The 18,503-nt window shown below is 39.0% G+C and overlaps 1 protein-coding gene across 2 annotated transcripts in view; it reads right to left on the bottom strand.

The window, feature by feature from the left end:
* The window catches only part of VAMP7 (vesicle associated membrane protein 7), a 59,675-nt gene extending 41,462 nt beyond the window's left edge, over nt 1–18,213 (bottom strand). The window contains exons 1-3 of one of the 2 annotated variants that reach the window (XM_045470612.1): nt 18,060–18,213; nt 7,438–7,592; nt 2,197–2,254 (exon numbers count right to left, since the gene is read on the bottom strand). In XM_045470612.1, the coding sequence (XP_045326568.1) occupies nt 2,197–2,254; nt 7,438–7,583 (204 nt within the window). In that variant the 5' untranslated portion in view covers nt 7,584–7,592; nt 18,060–18,213. The remainder of the gene's footprint in view (nt 1–2,196; nt 2,255–7,437; nt 7,593–18,059) is intronic. The other variant, XM_045470613.1, reaches the window with a different exon arrangement.
* Nucleotides 18,214–18,503: the final 290 nt, after the last annotated feature.

The raw sequence follows: 18,503 nt of genomic DNA, 5'->3' as shown, positions 1-18,503 counted from the left end.
ATTCCATGAAGAGGAACTAGCACTGACCTCATTTTACAATAAGGAAACAAAGGCTCTGAAAAGGTAACTTGCCAAAGGTCAAACAACTAGTAAAAGAGCTGAAAGTCCAATCCAAATATTAAACAACTAGTAAAAGAAAGAGCTGAGAGTCCAATTCAAATGTTTGATTACTTCCTACTAAAGATAACAGGATCTAAGTTATCTTCTTGAGAGCAAGAATTGGGCTTTACTTCCTTCATATCTTTCACAGCATCTAATAAGAAGGCCCAGCACAAGAAGATGCTTAATAAATCCGTAATAATACTGCAGTCTTTCACACACAAAGATAACACTACTGATAAATACTTTGAACTGGGTATTTTCCAGTAGTGATGGTACACTTGAAAAGATCAAGTGATGTACTCTTGTCTGGCCCCAGACAAAAAGTATTTACATATGTATAAAATTACAACTCAAGAAACAGAAAACTCAACTCTGATGAACCCAAATTTAGTGATATTTCTCATCTATTCCAATAAAGATTAAACCCTGACCTATGGCAATCGTGCCAATTCCATGCCTCTTGTCATTGATCAATTTAGAAATAAGTATGTAACCTACTCCTAGCCAATGAGCAATTTCAGATATAGCTGGATTTTAAAAATAATTTTAGAAAACAATGGGGCGCCTGGATGGCTCAGTTGGTTGAGCATCCAACTCTTGATTTTGGCTCAGGTCATGATCCTAGGGTCATGGGATCGAGCCCTACATCAGGCTCTTTACTGAGCATGGAGCTTGCTTAAGATTCTCTCTCTGCCCCTCTCACCCCTCGTGCCCTCTCTCTCTCTAAAATGAAAAAAAAACAAAAAACAAAAAACAAAAAACTACTGTGAAACCAGGGATAAATATCATTGTGATGGTCACTATGGTTGACACTCATCTCCATTTCACCCAAGATGATTATTAGTCTATGCCAAGGGTTCGTAAGCTGGGGTCAATGGTCCGAATTCAAGGGGTCCATGTACTTGAATAGAAAGAAAAATGACATTATTTTCAGTAAGTTTTAACTTAAATTTCAAATCTGAGTGTAGGTAACAAACCAAAACAGTACCAAACAGTATCTGTCACTCTGTCACCAACAGAAATCTTTTTTTCACATACCATTAGTTATAGATATCTCAAAATCTCATTTATATCATCGCCATTTCAAAATTATTAGTCATTAGACCTCTGACCAGATCTTGTTACTTAACGAATTCATAAAGAAGCATATACATTACTCTATCAATTTTTAAAACACTCTGAATACTGTATTTCAATATAATTGGTTTTGTTTATAATAACGTATTTCATACACTTAAAAACATCCTAGGAGGGGCCTATGAGTGTCAAAGGAGTCTGTGGCACAGTAAAGATTAAACCCTGACCTATGGCAATCATGCCAATTCCATGCCTCTTGTCATTGATCAATTTAGAAATAAGTATGTAACCTACTCCTAGCCAATAAGACATGAAAAGAAGTTCACTTCGAAAGCAGGGAGAGAGGACAGTGTGCTTTGGAGAACTTCCCTCATTCTTACAATAAGAGATTTGAGAAGACATAGTCCCTCTTCTCTGAATACAAAATAAGTAAGCATGTGGCTGCATGCAACCATAGGGAAATGTATCTAGGAAGAAGCTGACACCAAGGATAGCAGAGGAGAGAGAAATGACCTTGATGGCATTGTTAAGTTACTGAGCATTTTGGTCTAGAACCTACAAACTCTAAAAACAGCCTACCAATGTGAACTACAGGTCTACAAAACTGATTATGATATACTGTGATTTTGTTTTCTGAAAGTCTATATACATTAAAAAATTCATTATTGATTGAATAAAATAACCTATTTAATATTTCAGATAAATAAATTTTGGACTGGATACAAAAAAGTCACGATTATGAAGACCAATTCTCACTGCACAATAGGATAAATGTAGAAGCTGCAAGAAATTAGTTAACCTAAAACTCTACCAAAACTGAGCTGATATGCATGTACTCAGACATCACCTCTTCTTGTCATTTGCTGCTCCATATGATAAATGCAAAGTATAGAAAAAAATGTATCTATGGACACTTATATTCACATCATGTTTACCTACCATAAATATAGATAATTAAGAACTGACTCTATTAACAGTATACATACTTAAATAGCAACATGTCTTCAAGTTACTTACATCATCAGTGATACAAAGATATACAATCCTGTCTTGGCAGATGTAATGAAACAAATAACTGTAGGATAAAAGATATAAAACTTACTGTGGTTATGAGCAATATTGCTTTCACTTCCATCTTCTATGTATAAGCAAATTTAGTACTGCCAATGTGACCATATCATTTACCGATACTATCTATTCTCCCTCTCCCCCTCCCCTATACACCTGTTTCTCTCAAGTCAAACTGATAAGAATAAATAAGACATTAAAAGAAAGTCTCTACCTTAACTACATAGCACAACAGTATGCACAGTACCTATCAAAATGACAGCTGCAAAAGCACAACTGGACTCTTAAGGCCTGAACAAGAGATGACATCTTAGGAGGGACACATCATTAAGATTAACCTCCAATGGGTTATCCGGTCTTCCTTGCCTTCTTTTACGATCTCAAAGCAAACACTTTTTCTACCAAACACTCAACATTAACATTTGTTTGGCATCTACTTGGAGCCAGTTACTGGGCTGGGTGCTGAGGATACAAATAGGCAAAACCATCAGTCCCCGCCTACACCAAGATCACAGTGCAGGGAATTACAGAGCAACATGGTAAAATAGGATGAGGAGAGGCAGTACGCGGTGCTCTGGCAACATAAAGGAGACACCTACAGAGTTTAGCAGAGGGTAACGGGAAAGACATCCTGGAGCAAGTGATGTGTAAGCCAAGACCTGAATAGTAAGTAAGAGATGGCAAGGTAAAGAGCAAACAGAGTGTTCCAGAGTAGAAAACCAATAAACATAAAGGCTTGGAGATTAAAAAAAAAAAAAAAAAAGCACATAATGGGTTTAGTAAAGTCAAAAGAGTCCACATGACTAGAGTCCACATGACTAGAGTATGAAATGGAAAGACAATTTGGCTGCACAGATGAGGCTATGGAAGTAAGCAAATACTAGGTTATAGAATATGTTACAACCTCACTATGCTTTATCCCCAGAATAATGAACAAGCATCAGAGGGTTTTAGCCTGAGGAGAATGTGGTAAGATCGGCCAAGTAAAAGGATGTTTTGGCTAGACCACGGAAGACAGACTGAAAGGAGGACCTGACAGGAGACTGCTGTAGTAGAGCAGGTAAGCAAATGAGGAGGGAAATAAACTAAAGCACTATGGGCAATGGAAAAGAAAAGAGAAGAAATAGAACAGAACTTGACAACTGGCTATTGGAAGTGAAGCAGAGGGAGAACTCAGTTTTGCCTCCTGGATTTTACCTTGGGCAAGTGGATAGATAGGAGTACCTCTTGAATTATACTTTTAATGTCCATATAGAAGCTTAATATGAATAACAAGGAGGTATGGGGAACTCAGGCAAAATGTCTTCCTCCACTACTCTAAAACCGTTCACATCAATTCCATCAATGGCTTCCACATCGCCATGTCCAGTGGCTCTCTCTGAAACATGGTAGTGTTGACCACTTCCTTCTTCTGAAAAGTGTTTTCTCTCCACTAGATTTCCTAACACCAGGCTTGCCTGGTTAATGTGGTAGTCTCTTTCCCTCTCTATTGATGTTTTCCAGCATCTTCAGCTCCCTGCTCTTTTCTCACACACTCCCTGGATGGTGGCATCCACTGTCATGTTTCGTTGTTGTTTGTTTTCAGCTACCACAATTATGATGATGATTCTCACATCTAGATCTGACCTACTTCCTGAGCTCCAGGCTTACATACACTACTGTCTACTAGACATACCCAACTGGACATACCAGTGACAACTTAAACACAATGTTCAAAATGGAAGTCATCAGTTTCCCCACAAAATTTGTTTCTCCTAAACCACATTAGGGAGTAACTTGGTGCAAAGACCACAAAAAGTTACAAGGCATGGTCCCTGCCACCGAGGAGCCTACCGTCAGGGGACAGAGACAAAAAATAAAGATTGCAATTATGATACAGAGTGCTAAGTGCTACAATATGAATAAACAAAGGATGCTATGGAGACAAGCAAAAGGGAGGCACTTGGTCTGGTCTTGGAGTTCAGAGTTTCTAGAAAAGGAAATATCAAAGCTCAGAAAGACAAAGTCAGATTTTTAAAAAAGATAAACATTTTCCAGTAAAAGGTAATAGCTGCTGCAAAGAATAGGAAGAGAGAAAAAACCCAGCACTGAAATGAAAATAGCTGAGTATGGCTGGAGAACAAAACCAAAGGCTAAAGTAGTGACAGAGGAGACCAGAGAAGGAAGCAGTGGCAGATCTTGAAGAATCTTCCTAGTCACATTAATAACTTTACCGACTGCACAGAGTAACTGCTGAAGAAAAGGGACATGATCAGAACTGCCCTTTTAGGACTAAAGTAATAATGAAGAAAATAGTTCATCTGGGACCTGTAAAATTAGCAAAAGTTTACCAGGGGGCTAGGAGGAGGAAGACAGTCCAAAAGCATGAAAAAATATATATATACATATATAACAAAGCCGGGAATAACACAGCTAGGACAGGGTATGGCAAGGAGTCCTGTAGAGATAAGGGTAGAAAGGTCAGGAATGGACAAAATTGTGAAGGCAGAGTTCGGCCTTTACTCTAAAAGCAATGGGTTTTAAGGCATAAAGTGTAATCACAGGAATATGCAAAACAGATTAAAGGAAGGAGCAACCAGAAGCCGAATGGTTAGGAGGAAGCTATTAAAAATGAAAAACAATAAAGGCCTAAACTACCACTATGACAAGTGGGGACAGAGGAAATGGAATGGATTGAAAAATGTCTTGTAGGAGAATGGCAAGGATTTGGTGAGAAAGTCAAATACGATTCTTAAATTTTAGGCTTAGCCAACTGAATGACTGGTGATGTTGTTAAAGAAGAAAGAAATAGCAAGAGGAAGATCAGATTCAGGCAGAAATGGTTGTAATACAGTAAAAAAATGGACTTTTTTCTTCTGGTGTACAATAGTTAAAGATATTTTTAATAGAGATTATGGAACATGATTATAAGAAAGAAACAAAGACAGAAGATTAAAAGGAAAAAACTCAGTGATGGAGCCTCACTCTAGAGAATACTGGGCAGGGGTAGATTAGGAAGCAGGTGGGGAGGCATGGCAGGTGCATAATGTTTCCTTCTTGTACTGTAACCATATTTTCACTGGATTACATACTCTAGCTTCCCTTGTAGTTAGATATGGCTATGTGACTAAGTTCTGGTTGATAAACTGCGAGTGGAAGGTATATCCCCTACTTCCCGGTCTTGTCTCTAGAAGGTCTGAATGTGCTTTTCCCGGGCATTTTCCTGAGAACTGATTTGGAACACAGAGACCACAAGCCTAATAAGTCTGACAAAATTATAAAGCCAGACTCACAAGAAACTGGGATCACTTGACCCCTGAGACCACGTCTGGACCGGTAAACTATACCAGCGGGCAGCAGACTACAAAACCTGTATAGTTCCCAAAGATGACACACTCTCTAACACCCATTTTGGATGTGGCCAGATGATAACGGACCAGGAAGAGCCTCGTGGAGAACAAAGCCAAGATTCAGGGAGAAAAGACAAGGGAGTTCTTCCAATAAAGCAGAACCACTAACCACCCTAGGATCAGAACAGGAAGTCTTTGAAATGGCTGTGAAGTAGTTATTTGAACACTGCTAGGAAGCAGTGACCTCTACGTGTTTCTCATTGTTCCCTTTTCTAAATTGGAGTTTGTAACTTCCACTGTGGTGATGTTGTTCTTCTTCTACAATTGTCTATTGGGTTGGCAGGGGGAGCAGGGGGAACATATGACTTCTCTTTTAGTTTATGGTCAGTAGGTCACAGGAGCCACACCTGGGCCTGATGGAGAAGACTGCATGTCACCCAGACTCTCTGAGCTGGACAGTGACCAGGAGTCTTTCGGGCCATCTCCTGCAGAGAGGATACGTGTTCTAGGTTTGGGAAGAAAAGTACACACAGATATTTGAGTGGCCCAAAAGAGCAGAATGGAAGACTGCACAAGTTGTCTCCTAATATCCTCTAACTTCTAGAGCAATAGAATTTTAGCTGAACATACAGTTGCACAGCTATAAAGGACAAATTCTAACCTCCCTTCTAGCTAGGTTAGCTACATAACTATGTAGAGAAAAATAAAATGTAAGCAGAAACTTCTGAACAATAAAACATCGGCCTACTTCTGGACTTGGCCTTTAAAAACACTGGGCAAGTGCAGGGAGTTAACAAGACTAAAGGAGCTGCCTTGGCCACAGCTAATCAAAGACACTAACTGTAAAGGACAGAGCCACCCCACCAGCCTGGAAGCACTCATCTCTGGGATACCTCATTTAAGTAACACCATAATTTGGGGTATCTCTCTTACAGTGATTTAGAGTAGGTCCTAAATTATACAAGGAGGTAGCTCTGGAAAGCAATAAGAACCTTCTTCTGAGATAAGAACTAAGGAAATCAGGATGAGTTAAATAACAAAAGTTTTTTTAAGTACTGATGAGGAAGGTGGAGGCACTTTTTATCTGATTTAGTACTAAGACTTCCCATCTGTGCCCTCCCCAACCCATTCTCCAACTGCCCACCAGACTCTAAAGCAAAACCTGACCATGTCACACCCAGCTGAAAACCTTCAACACCTTCCCACGGCCCACAGAGTAAAGTCCCGTCTCTTAACATGGCCTATGAGGCCCTATATGACTTCTCTTCTACCTCTTAGCTTTGTTTTCACCAGGCTGGGTACCAGTCACAGAATACCACCTGCAGTTCCCTACACATGCCCTATGATCTCATGACTCCGTATTTCTCTACCAGCTGTTCGTTCTACCCAGAATGTGATCTCCCTACCTGCTACCTCCCACCATCTACTTCAATTATCTATGGATTTGACTTTCTCTTCCATTAAACTCTAACCTCTATGAGGGCAAATATTGTGTGATTTCTTGTTGTATCCCCAGCACCAAGCCCAGTGCCTGGCAATAGTCAGTCAAGTGCTCAAAGAATGAACAAAGGAATATCATCTCTCTTATCTGTTCCATGTTGCACATATCCTAGAGTTCTATAGCAAAGTCATTTTTACAAGTAACATTGCCATATCTTTCTTTAAAATAGTAATATAACTTCAATAAAATAATTTAAATTTATAATGAATAGAAGCAAACCATTTTCTAAGTTGGTAAAGGTTATTGTTCTGTCAGCTTATTTAAACTATCCACCAAGAACCTCGTTTTCCAGTTTTCTACTATGCTGATTATAATACAATTTACTTCTTTCACCCTCTACCCATGCAGAGCAGAACTCACTTGCCATGTGAGTACGTTAGTTTGTTATTTTCAGAAGGTATCTTAGCCAGAATCTGCTCTGTCACCTCCAGGAAGTTTCCTCCACACCAAGCATGTTTGGCAAGGATAGTTGTTCCCCTGGCAACAACTGCAAAAAGAATGGCCATGGCTTCAATCTATCAAAAGGAAAAAAGACACACAAAACTTAGAATATTTCTTTGACATTATCTTTCAAAAGAAAACTATCATATACCAACACCTACCCAAGACCAGTATTTTTTCAATACTCATTTATTTTTTTAATTGAAGTATAGTTGACACACAATGTTACATTAGTTTCAGGTATACAGCATAGTGATTTGACAATGCTATAAGTTATGCTATGCTCACCACAGTGTAGTTACCATCTTTCACCATGCAAAACTATTACAGCATATTGACTATAATCCCTATGGTATACCTTCTATTCCTATGACATCGATTCCATGACCGGAAGCCTGTATCTTCCACTTCCCTTCACCTCTTTTTGCCCACCCCTCTCCCCTCTGGCAACCGTGTTTGTCCTCTGCTTTTATACATCCGATTCTGCTTTTTGGGGTTTTTTAATGCATGTTTTTTTACATTCTACATGTAGGTGAAATCATACATTTGTCTTTCTGACTTATTTCACTTAGCATAATACTCTCTAGGTCCATCTATGTTGTTGCAAATGGCAATGGCTCATTCTTTTTTATGCCTGAGTAATAATATTCCTGTGTGTGTGTGTGTGTGTGTGTGTGTACGTGTGTACACCACATCTTTATCCATTCATTTACCAATGGATACTTGGGTTACTTCTGTATGTTTATTATTGTAAATAATGCTGCAATAAACATAGGGGAACATACACCCATTGAAATTAATGTTTTTGATTTCTTTGGGTAAATATCTAGTAAAATTACTGAGTCATATGGCATTTCTATTTTTGATTTTTTGAGGAACCTCCATACTATTTTCCATTGTGGTTGCATCAATTTACATTCCCACCAGCAGTGCACAAGGGTTCCCTTCTTTCCACATCCTAGCCAATACTTATTTCTTGTCTTTTTGATAGCGGCCATTTTGACAAGAATGAGATAATATCTCATTGTGGTTTTGATTTGCATTTCCCCGATGTTAGTGATGTTGAGCTTCCTTTCATGTGTCTGTTGGCCATCTGTATGTCTTCTTTGAAAAAATGTCTATTCAAGTCCTTTGCCCACTTTTTAATTGGATTATTTGGGGTTTATGGTATTGAGTTATGTAAGTCCTTTGTATATTTTAGATATTAATCGCTCATGAACCTATCATTTGCAAATATCTTCTCCTATTCAGTAGGGTGCCTTTTAGTTTTGTCAGTAGTTTCCTTCGCCGTGCAAAAGGTTTTTATTTTGACGTAGTCCCAATAATTTATTTTTTATTTTTTCCCTTGCCTCAGGATACATATCTAGAAAAAAATGTTGCTAAAGCTGATGTCAAGGAAATTACTGCCTATTTTTCTTCTAGGAGTTTTACAGTTTCATGTTTCACATTTAGGTATTTAATCCATTTTGAGTTTATGTATGGTGTAAGACAGTAGTCCAGTTTTCCCAGCATTGTTTGTTGAAGAGACTGTCTTTTCCCTATTGTATATTTTTACCTCTTTCGTTGAAGTTTAATTAACCACATAATTGTGGGTTTATTTCTGGGCTCTCTATTCTGTTCCAATGATCCATGTGTCTATTTTTGTGCCAGTACCATATTGTTTTGATCACTACAGCTTTGTAATATATCTAGAAATCGGGGATTGTGATACTTCCAGCTTTGTTCTTATTTCTCAGATTGCTTTGGCTATTCAGGGTCTTTCGTGGTTCCACACAAATTTTAGGACTATTTGTTCCAGTTCTGTGAAAAATGCTATTTTGATATGGATTGCACTGAATCTGAAAATTGCTTTGGGTAGTATGGACATTTTAACAATATTAATTCTTCCAATCCATGAGCACAGGGTACCTTTCCATTTGTTTGTGTACCTGGAAGCAGTATTGACCAAGGTCAATAACACTAACACTAATGTAAGACACTTAAAAACAGGCTTAAGAAAAAGGTCACAGTCTTGTACAAACTTACGACCCTAAACCATGTTGATATGCATAGACATATAGAGACACACCAAATATGTACATGTGTGTGTATACAACATAATGTATGTCACACACACACATTGATAGGGTGCATTTACAAATTATACAACACAATCAGATACCACCACTTGAAAAGCAATTACCATAAGCAAAGGGACATAAACAGAGGTGTTTCATCCTTTTTTTAACTGAGGCACAATTAACAGTGTTATATTAGTTTCAGGTATACAATATAATAATTCAACAATTCTGTGCATTACTCAGTGCTCATCACCATAAGTGTACTCTTAATCCTCTTTATCTATTTCACTCAACCACCCCCCACCCCCCGACAATCACTAGTTTGTTCTCTGTATTTAACAGTCTGGTTTTTTGTGTGTCTCCTTTTTTCTTTGTTCTGTTTCTTAAATTCCACATATGCAGTAATCCCATCCTGAAAATTTATCCTAAGAAAATAGTTCAACAGACGTTTGACTCTAGATTCACAAAAAAATACATAATAACAATAAAAATAGCTCATATTTATTAAGTGTTTACTGTGTGCCAGAGACCATTTTAAACACTTTACAATTATTCACTCACTCAATCCTTTCATCAATTAAATTATACACTATTATGATACTTATACTAAACTGAGCAAACTGAAGTATAGATGACTTACACAGTTTTCCCAAAATTACAGAGCTAGTAAGTGGTAACAGCTGGAATTTAAAACCCAGGTGGTATGGTTCTAGAACCCACAATCTTATCCCAAACTATGTAGTGCCTCTACTTTAAAGGCATCATCCATAATAGAAACAAACTGGAAACAACCCAAACCTTCTATAAGAGGAATGGCTCTATAAATTATGGTAAGGTCTTTCATAAACAAAACATTTCTAAAACAATATACAGCGTGAGTTTAGGTCTATTTTTCTCATATAATGAATCTGTACTATTTTTTCCATGTAACTTCCTCATTTCTCTTATCTATAGAATAAATTTATAAAAAGAGATGACAAAGTACTTTTCTATTCTAACTCTTCAACTTAATGTTTTTTGTTAACATGTTCGGTTTCATCCAACAGGCCAGTGGTTCTTAAAATGTAGGTTAATGAGTTATCCTGGGCAGAAGAATGACAGTCACTATTAAAAATTCAAATTCTTGGCATCATCACCTGAAATTATGATTCAGTAGGCTTGAGGTGACACCATGGAAATACGTATTTAAGACAAGCCTGTCTGGATGCAGGTGATTCACACAACCATATTTTGTGAAATACAGCAACAGACCATAAAAATGCTTGAGGTCAGGGAATCCTGAGACTCCTTCCTGGAATCTCACACTAAAAGACAGCATACAGAGAAGAAGCACTCATCTGTCACCTGAGCTAAACACCTCCAGGGTCTCTTCTTCACTCCACTCTCTAAATAAGGGTATTCCCCCGGGTTGTGTCCTTCGCCATCATCTTCTTTCTGGATTTCTCTTTACACATATGTATCAAGTTACAATTTCCAAATCACTTTCTTGTATATTAAATCCCTTGGTCCTAAAAGCCTCAACTGACCCTATAACATGCCTCAGGTACTGCTTCACTTAAAATCACAATCTACACACTATCTCTGCTTCTCTAGTTCTTACCTCTTCAACTTACTATAATCTGGGTTTTGCCCTAAAGAGTCCACAAAACCATGCTTGCTAAGATCATCAACAGCCTCTATGCTACAAAATTCAGTGGACACTTCTCTATTATCACTTACTTGACCTCTTAGGAACAGTCGACATTGCTGACTAACCCTCCTTGAAACACTCCTACATGTCTGGATGCTCCTTGTTTTCTTTTTGAGCCCTCCTCTTCTAGCTAACTTCTAAATGTTGACTTTCCATGGGTATTAGTTCTACGCTCTCATCCCAAGAAGAGCTCATCTACACCTGTTATTTTAAACATGATTTATTTGCTGAAGACATTGCATATAGAAAAAAAAAAAACAAAACAAAGGCACAACCAAAGTTAAGGGAAAACCAAAGACAAAATTCACAGCACGACAAATAGTTGAGAGAAAAGTAGATGAACAGAGACCCACAAAGAAGACTGAGGAGGACCAACTGAGAAAGTCAGAGGAAAGCCAGAAGAGTGTGGTGGCCTGAAAGCCAAAGGGAAAGCAAGCTTCAAGAAGGAACAAGTGTCAGCTACTACCTGTGTTCACTGATGCATAGTAGGGAGACTGTAAAAGAGCCACTAAAATTCAATAAAGAAGCAAGTCATTAGTCAAAGAGGTATGTAGTAGAATGGAACAAAACCACAAAGAGAAACAGAGACAAGAAATTATATGGTCCATGAGACAGATGAAAAAGTAGCAGCTTCAGTCCCTTAGCAGCTTCAAGAAGGAAACTCAATTTGGCAACAATACAAAAAAAGTCTACTGTCTTAGTGGACCAGAAGTTCATTATGAACTGACATCAGGTAATTGCTTAAAATGCTTACATAATCCTAAATTATATTAAGAAACAGTGTCTTGGTCTTTTAAAGTACTATTACCATTATACTCTGTGCTGCTTAGAATACATGTGGAATACTGAACTCAACTCTGAGTATGGTATTTCAAGATTGGATGGAAGGGCAACATTATGGTTGAGGAACCTGGACATGCTATCATTTGAAGAATGGCTAGAGAAACTAGGAACATTTAACATTAAAAAAAGAAGACTTAGAAAGTGACAGCAGCCTTGAAGTTTACATGAAGTACAGTCACCTAGAACAGGAAGTGCATTATTTGGAATATAATTAGGAACAAATGTCTGTTAAACATCAGGTACACAGCCACAGAAATTTTTACTTTCTTCTCATGTGTCAATAATAGGAATTTCTTACTCTCTTCTAGACTGTTAAAAACCTCACCTATTATCAAGTCTCATCTTCCCCCACTGTAACTCTCTTGCAATAGAATCTTTAATGTCTTTTTCGGCTTTTTTTTTTTTCATTTTTTTAGAGACAGTGAGCATGCATGTGGGGGTGGGGGGGCAGAGGGAGAGAGAGAATCTTAAGCAGGCTCTAGGCCCAGCACAGAGCCTGACGTGGGGCTCAGTCTCATGACTGAGATCATGACCTGAGCCAAAATCAAGAGTCAAACACTTAACTGAGTGAGCCACCCAGGAGCCCCAATCTTTTTAAGTTTTTAATTCCAGTTTAGTTAACGCATAGTGTAAAATTAGTTTCAGGTGTACAATTCAGTGATTCAACACTTACATAGAACACCCAGTGCTCACAAGTGCATTCCTTAATCCCCATCACCTGAACCAGTAATGTCTTTTTTTTTTTTTTAACATTTATTTATTTTTGAGAGAGAGAGAGAGAGAGACAGAGTGTGAGCAGGGGACTGGTAGAGAGAGAGGGAGACAGAGAATCCGAAGCAGGCTCCAGGCTGTGAGCGGTCAGCACAGAGCCCAACGCGGGGCTCTAACTAAAGAACTGTGAGATCATGACCTGAGCCACCCAGGCACCCCTGAACCTGTAATGTCTTCATGAGTATTGGGATAATAGAAACAGCTGTAAAAGAATACTGCATTTAAAGTGAGAAAACCTGGCTCTGCTAATTATTAGCAGTATGTGAATGGCTAATAAATCCTAACATGCTATATAAATATAATATTCAAGAAAAAAAGAATGAAAAAGATAAGCCAGAGAGAAAAGAGAAGGGGAAAAAAACCCAATGATGAAATATAAAGGAAAGCCCTGTCTCAACACAGTTCTCTTTCTCATTCCTTTCTGGGTCCCAGAGCCGTTATCCCGATTCTACTTCCTTCCTGCCAAGAGTCCTGTATGAGTTTCCTGTGGCTTCCTTGACAAAGTATCAAAAGCTGCAAAGGCTTAAAACAAGAGAAATTTACTGTCTCCTACTTCTGGAGGCCAGAAGCCCAAAATCAAGATGTTGGCAGGGCCAGGGGGCCAGGCTCCCTCTGAAATGTGTAGGGGAGAATCTTATCTCTTCCTAGCTTCTGGCAGTTTGCTGGCAATCCTTCGCATTCCTTGCCTTTTAATGCAGCACTTCAATCTCTGCCTCCATAGTCATATGGCATTCTCCATGTGTACCCATGTCTTCACACAGCAGTCTCTGTGTCTTTTCTTATTAGGACACCTATTCCAGTAAGTCCTCATTTTAACTGACATCTTAATTACATCTGCAAAGACCATCATTTCCAAATAAAGTCACATTCATAGGTACCAGTGGTCAAGATTCAACATGTCTTTTTTGAGGACACAAAACATCTTAGAAACTCACTGTTCCCCCCAATCATTCCTACTCTCTCTTCTACATGTATTCACATCATCCCAACTTGCCTCCCACTTCTCTCCGAAACCGTTATCTTCTTTCCTTACTCACATTATAGGCCTGTCTTTAGGGTGATGGGCCATAAGGGCAACCTCCAACAGCCTGGAGTTAGAAAGACCTGTTTCTACTGCCTAGAAGATTCCAAGGAAAGGTCATTTTTGTTTCAGTTGCTGGGATTCCAAAAAAAGATATGCTATGGAGGAATCCAACTGAGAATTCTAGATGTAGTTTTTTATAGAGGAATTTTTAAATTGTGGTGAAAGTCTTTAAGTCCATTAAAGATTAAGTAAGATGTTACCAGCTGGCATAACAACTGAAATGTCCTGAATAGCATTATTTATAAAGAAAAAGGCATCAAGTTTCAAATAATCTTAAAAAGGAATTTTTGGAATATATCCATTAGTAAGTAATGGATTACCTGTATTAAAAACAAAGTGCTTCCCATACCCCATCCAGAAAAAAAAAAATAAAAATAAAAAAATAAAAACAAATTGCTAACAAAATAGCACAGGAACAATACAAACACTGCTCCTCAGTGGAGGCATCTTCAAGTAGAGGTTGAAGACTGTTTTAGAGAACTGAGCAAAGAAAAAGGCCAAGTCAATTTTTCTCACATTCAAGTCTATGTGTTCTGACAAATTTTTTAACGTTGATTTATTTTTGAGAAAGAGAGAGAGACAGAAGGAGGGGCAGAGAGGGAGACAGAGGATCTGAAGCTGGCTCTGCGCTGACAGCAGAGCCCAATGTGGGGCTCAAACTCACCAACTGTGGGATAATAACCTAAGTCAAAAAGTCAGATGCTTAACCAACTGAACGACCCAGGCACTCCTAATTTTTTAATTCTATATTTTTATTTTGATAACATCAAAAAATTTATGTAAATATTCTGGATCTACACATACACCTTATAAACGAGCAATGGCACACAATTCCATGCTGCATTTGCATTACGAAGGCCTAAGTGCCAAGAAATTCTCTAAAATGACAGTGCCTAATTTTTAATGTCTTGGAAGCATGTGTCTGGCTGCTCTTAGGCTAGCAAATCCCAAAATCATAATGACAATAATGACTCAAGAACTCCTGTATTCTTGTTGTGTTTTTTAATCAGTTACAAAGACATAATTTATCTTTTGCAGTAACAATTTACAATTGAAATCTATCTGCATAATAAAAACCTTTTATTTGAAGAATTAAGACTTGACATGCTGAAGATGACAGAGTAGCAGAATAACATTAACAATTATCTCAGGCTAAGAAGAAAATAATACTTAAAGATATGTCTGAACCAAGCAGAAACCAAATGATACTATAATGTGTTTTATGAATAAAGGATGTGCAACTGTTCAAACAAAAAAGAAGTGGAAGAATTAACTTCAGACATAGCCCATGGTTATAGTCAGTGTAAAATCAAAAGAACACATTCTGTATCATTATTTATATTATTGCAAGGGGATGTGTTATGTTAATCCCTGCAACAGTTCATTAGAATGTTCCACAGGAAATACATAATGGCAATTAGATTTTTTCCACCTTTTTATACTATTAAATTGGCCCAATAAATTAAATGGGAGAGGGGCATGGAAAGTGCTCAGGAAAGGATGGGAACTCATTCTAGGGGGGAGCTATGGAACAAGAGAAGCTATAGAAGTGAGATCAAATTAGGGAAGGTAAACTAGCCTGATGAGATGGAATGGTCCACATTTGGTGGTTGGGAAGGACTAGGGATAAGTCTAATGACCTTATATAAAGAAGGCCTTGTATAAGTTAAGTAATTAATGGATTGGATCAAATAGTTTTTCTATTTCAGTTCAACACATATGTCCTAAGGGTTTACTATATGGCAACCAATGTAGTAGACACTAGTGGCATGAAGGCCATTAAGAAAGGACCTCTATACTCAAGGGAGCCATAGTATAATTGGAAAGAAAGACATAAATAAATGAAATAAAGTATAACCAGTGAATAATCTAAAAATGCACACAATTGTTCAGATTTCTTAAAGTTTTGTGATTATTTCACCTGGGTGAAGAAAAAAAAAAAACAGGTGTCAGCCTATGTATTAGGAATTTCCTCAGCATAAAGAAGATGTGGTATATATACACAATGGAATATTACTCAGCCATCAAAAATAATTAACCAATGTGGATGGATCTGGAGGGTATTATGCTAAGCAAAATAAGTCAGAGAAAGACCAATACCATACGACTTCACCCATATGTGGAATTTAAGAAACAGATGAACATATGGGGGGGGGGGAGGAAAAAGAGAGGGAAACAAACCATAAGAGTCTTAAAGACAGGAGAACAAACTGAGGGTTGATGGAGGGAGGTGGGAGGGCTCGATGGGTGACGGGTATTAGGAGGTCGCTTGTTATGATGAGTACTGGATGTTGTACTTAAGTGATGAATCACTGGATTCTACTCCTGAAACCAAAAATGCACTGTATGTTGGGGCACCTGAGTGGTTCAGTTGGTTAAGTGTCCGACTTCGGCTCAGGTCATGGTCTCATGGTTCATGAGCCCAAGCCCTGTGTCTGGTTCTGTGCTGACAGCTTGGAGCCTGGAGCCTGCTTCGGATTCCTTGTCTCCCTCTCTCTGCCCCTCCCCTGCTCTCTCTCTCTCTCTCTCAAAAATAAATCAACATTAATTTTTTTAAAAAAAATAATGCACTGTATGTTAACTAGAAATAAAAATTTGAAAAGGAAAAAATATATGTAACTCAGATTTTTAAAAAAGTATTTCATTAACATACTGTTAAAATTATTTCTCTTTGGAAGAAAGGTCAAAGTCTATTTTATCATTACTGGCTTTCCAGTGCCCAGCACAGTGCCTGGCATATAATTTTCCCACAAATATTTGTTAAATGAATGAATACTGAGCATGTTTTGGTTTAAACAACAGATAACTTTATATTCAGTAGGACCTGGTAAGAAGGATATTTTGATTACTAAATTATCTCCTTAAGTAAGACAAAGCAGTTGAGCTGCCTTAATCTAATCTAATCCCCAACTCTTCTGTCCTGGTCTTAGGAGGAAATAAGCCAATGGCAGATCAACTACCAATTCTGATGTAATAACCTTAGAGGAGACAGAAGAATGATGAACAAATATTGATATGGCAGAGGAAAATGTGTTTATGAAAAGCCTGGAGTCTGGTCACAGACGTGGTGTATTCTTCTTGGCGTTACAAATATTCTTTCAGGGTGATGTTCTGAACCCAACCCAATCCCTCTGACTTTCTCAGGATAGAAGCCTACCCTGCTAAATCAACAACCTGTTCTATTTTATATTAACTACCACCCCACCACATCACATCATCTGGATTATTCCTGTCCCCCCCCCCCACACACACACAAACATGTGAACTAATGAGAGTAGCAATCTCGTATGTCTTGTTTCTAGCTATATCCTTTGAACTTGGAAGAGTATCTAGAACATATTAGCTGTTCAATCAATATTTGTTAGACATATGAATGGGTCTGGTCTCAGCCACAGCTATTGAAAGGAAAACATGTCTCTGGGATCAAGTGTGGGGCAATGGAGGTACAGGTAGTTGAGAGCAATTAATAAGACAGAAAGAAAAGGACTTGACAACTGGTCGTTTGGGGCGGGGGTTATGGGAGAGGGAGATATAAAGCATTTACCGAAGTGTCCAGTACATGGCCAGAGTTTGTTAAATATTGGCCAATTATAACAACATACAGGTCTGACGCTGTGGAAATAGATCTGGGTAGAGATACAGAGTACCTATCCGAACTGAGGCAGAAGAGGAATGTCAACAATGGGTGGTGAAGAAACGGCACGCGGAAGGATAGAAACCCACGAAGGAGTTCAGAAGTAGGAGATGAAGCAGAAAAGTGACGTCATCAAAACAAGGGCGTAGAGACGAGTCGTCAAAAGACTCAAGAGAGGTCTTTTAGAATACGAACTGAGGGAAAGTTAACATTTTCCTCCTCCTGTAACAACTTAAGTGACGCATTCTGACACTCTTTAAATCGAGGCCTTTTCAGAGGCAGAAAACGCACTTCGCCAAAACTGAACCTACCCGACAATTCGAACCGTCGACATCAGAGAAGCCCAAGTCACCCTTGCACTGCTTCCTCAATCCACCCCAGCACCTTCCAGTCCACACCTCTACCCTCCCTCCGCCGTCGTCTCCCCGCCTCCTGCCGAGCGTGCCCCGTTCCATTTACCTGTCCGGGCACCCCCTGAGAGCGCGTGGGCTCAGGACAGAGGGGCGCGAGTCAGAGCCGGACCGCCGATTGCCAGCTCCCAGAGGAGGCTGGGACCCGACGCCGCCGGCTTCCGCGTAAAGCGCCCCGCCCGCGCGCGGCCTCCTGGGAATGTGAGCGCTCCTCCAATGGGAGTGGGCTGGGGGGGCGGGGTCTGCTGCATTCCCATCCCCAACACTTCCCAGCAGCCGCACTGCATTCTGGGAATGGTAGTTCCAATTGGCTTATAGCCCGGTCTGTTGCACCGTTGGTAGGTAACTTGTCATAAACAACATCAAGCGCTGATTCTCCGGCAAAAGATAAGAACGCACAAAAGGAAAGGGCCACAAGGAGTCCACCAGTATTGAGTCTGCGAGATAAACGAAGAGCGAAGCTTACCCCGCCATCTCCCTGCTTAGTGTCAGC

The sequence above is a fragment of the Leopardus geoffroyi genome, chromosome X (genome assembly GCF_018350155.1).
Source record: "Leopardus geoffroyi isolate Oge1 chromosome X, O.geoffroyi_Oge1_pat1.0, whole genome shotgun sequence".
NCBI classification, from domain to species: domain Eukaryota; kingdom Metazoa; phylum Chordata; class Mammalia; order Carnivora; family Felidae; genus Leopardus; species Leopardus geoffroyi.
This window is presented reverse-complemented; position numbering and strand designations above follow the sequence as displayed.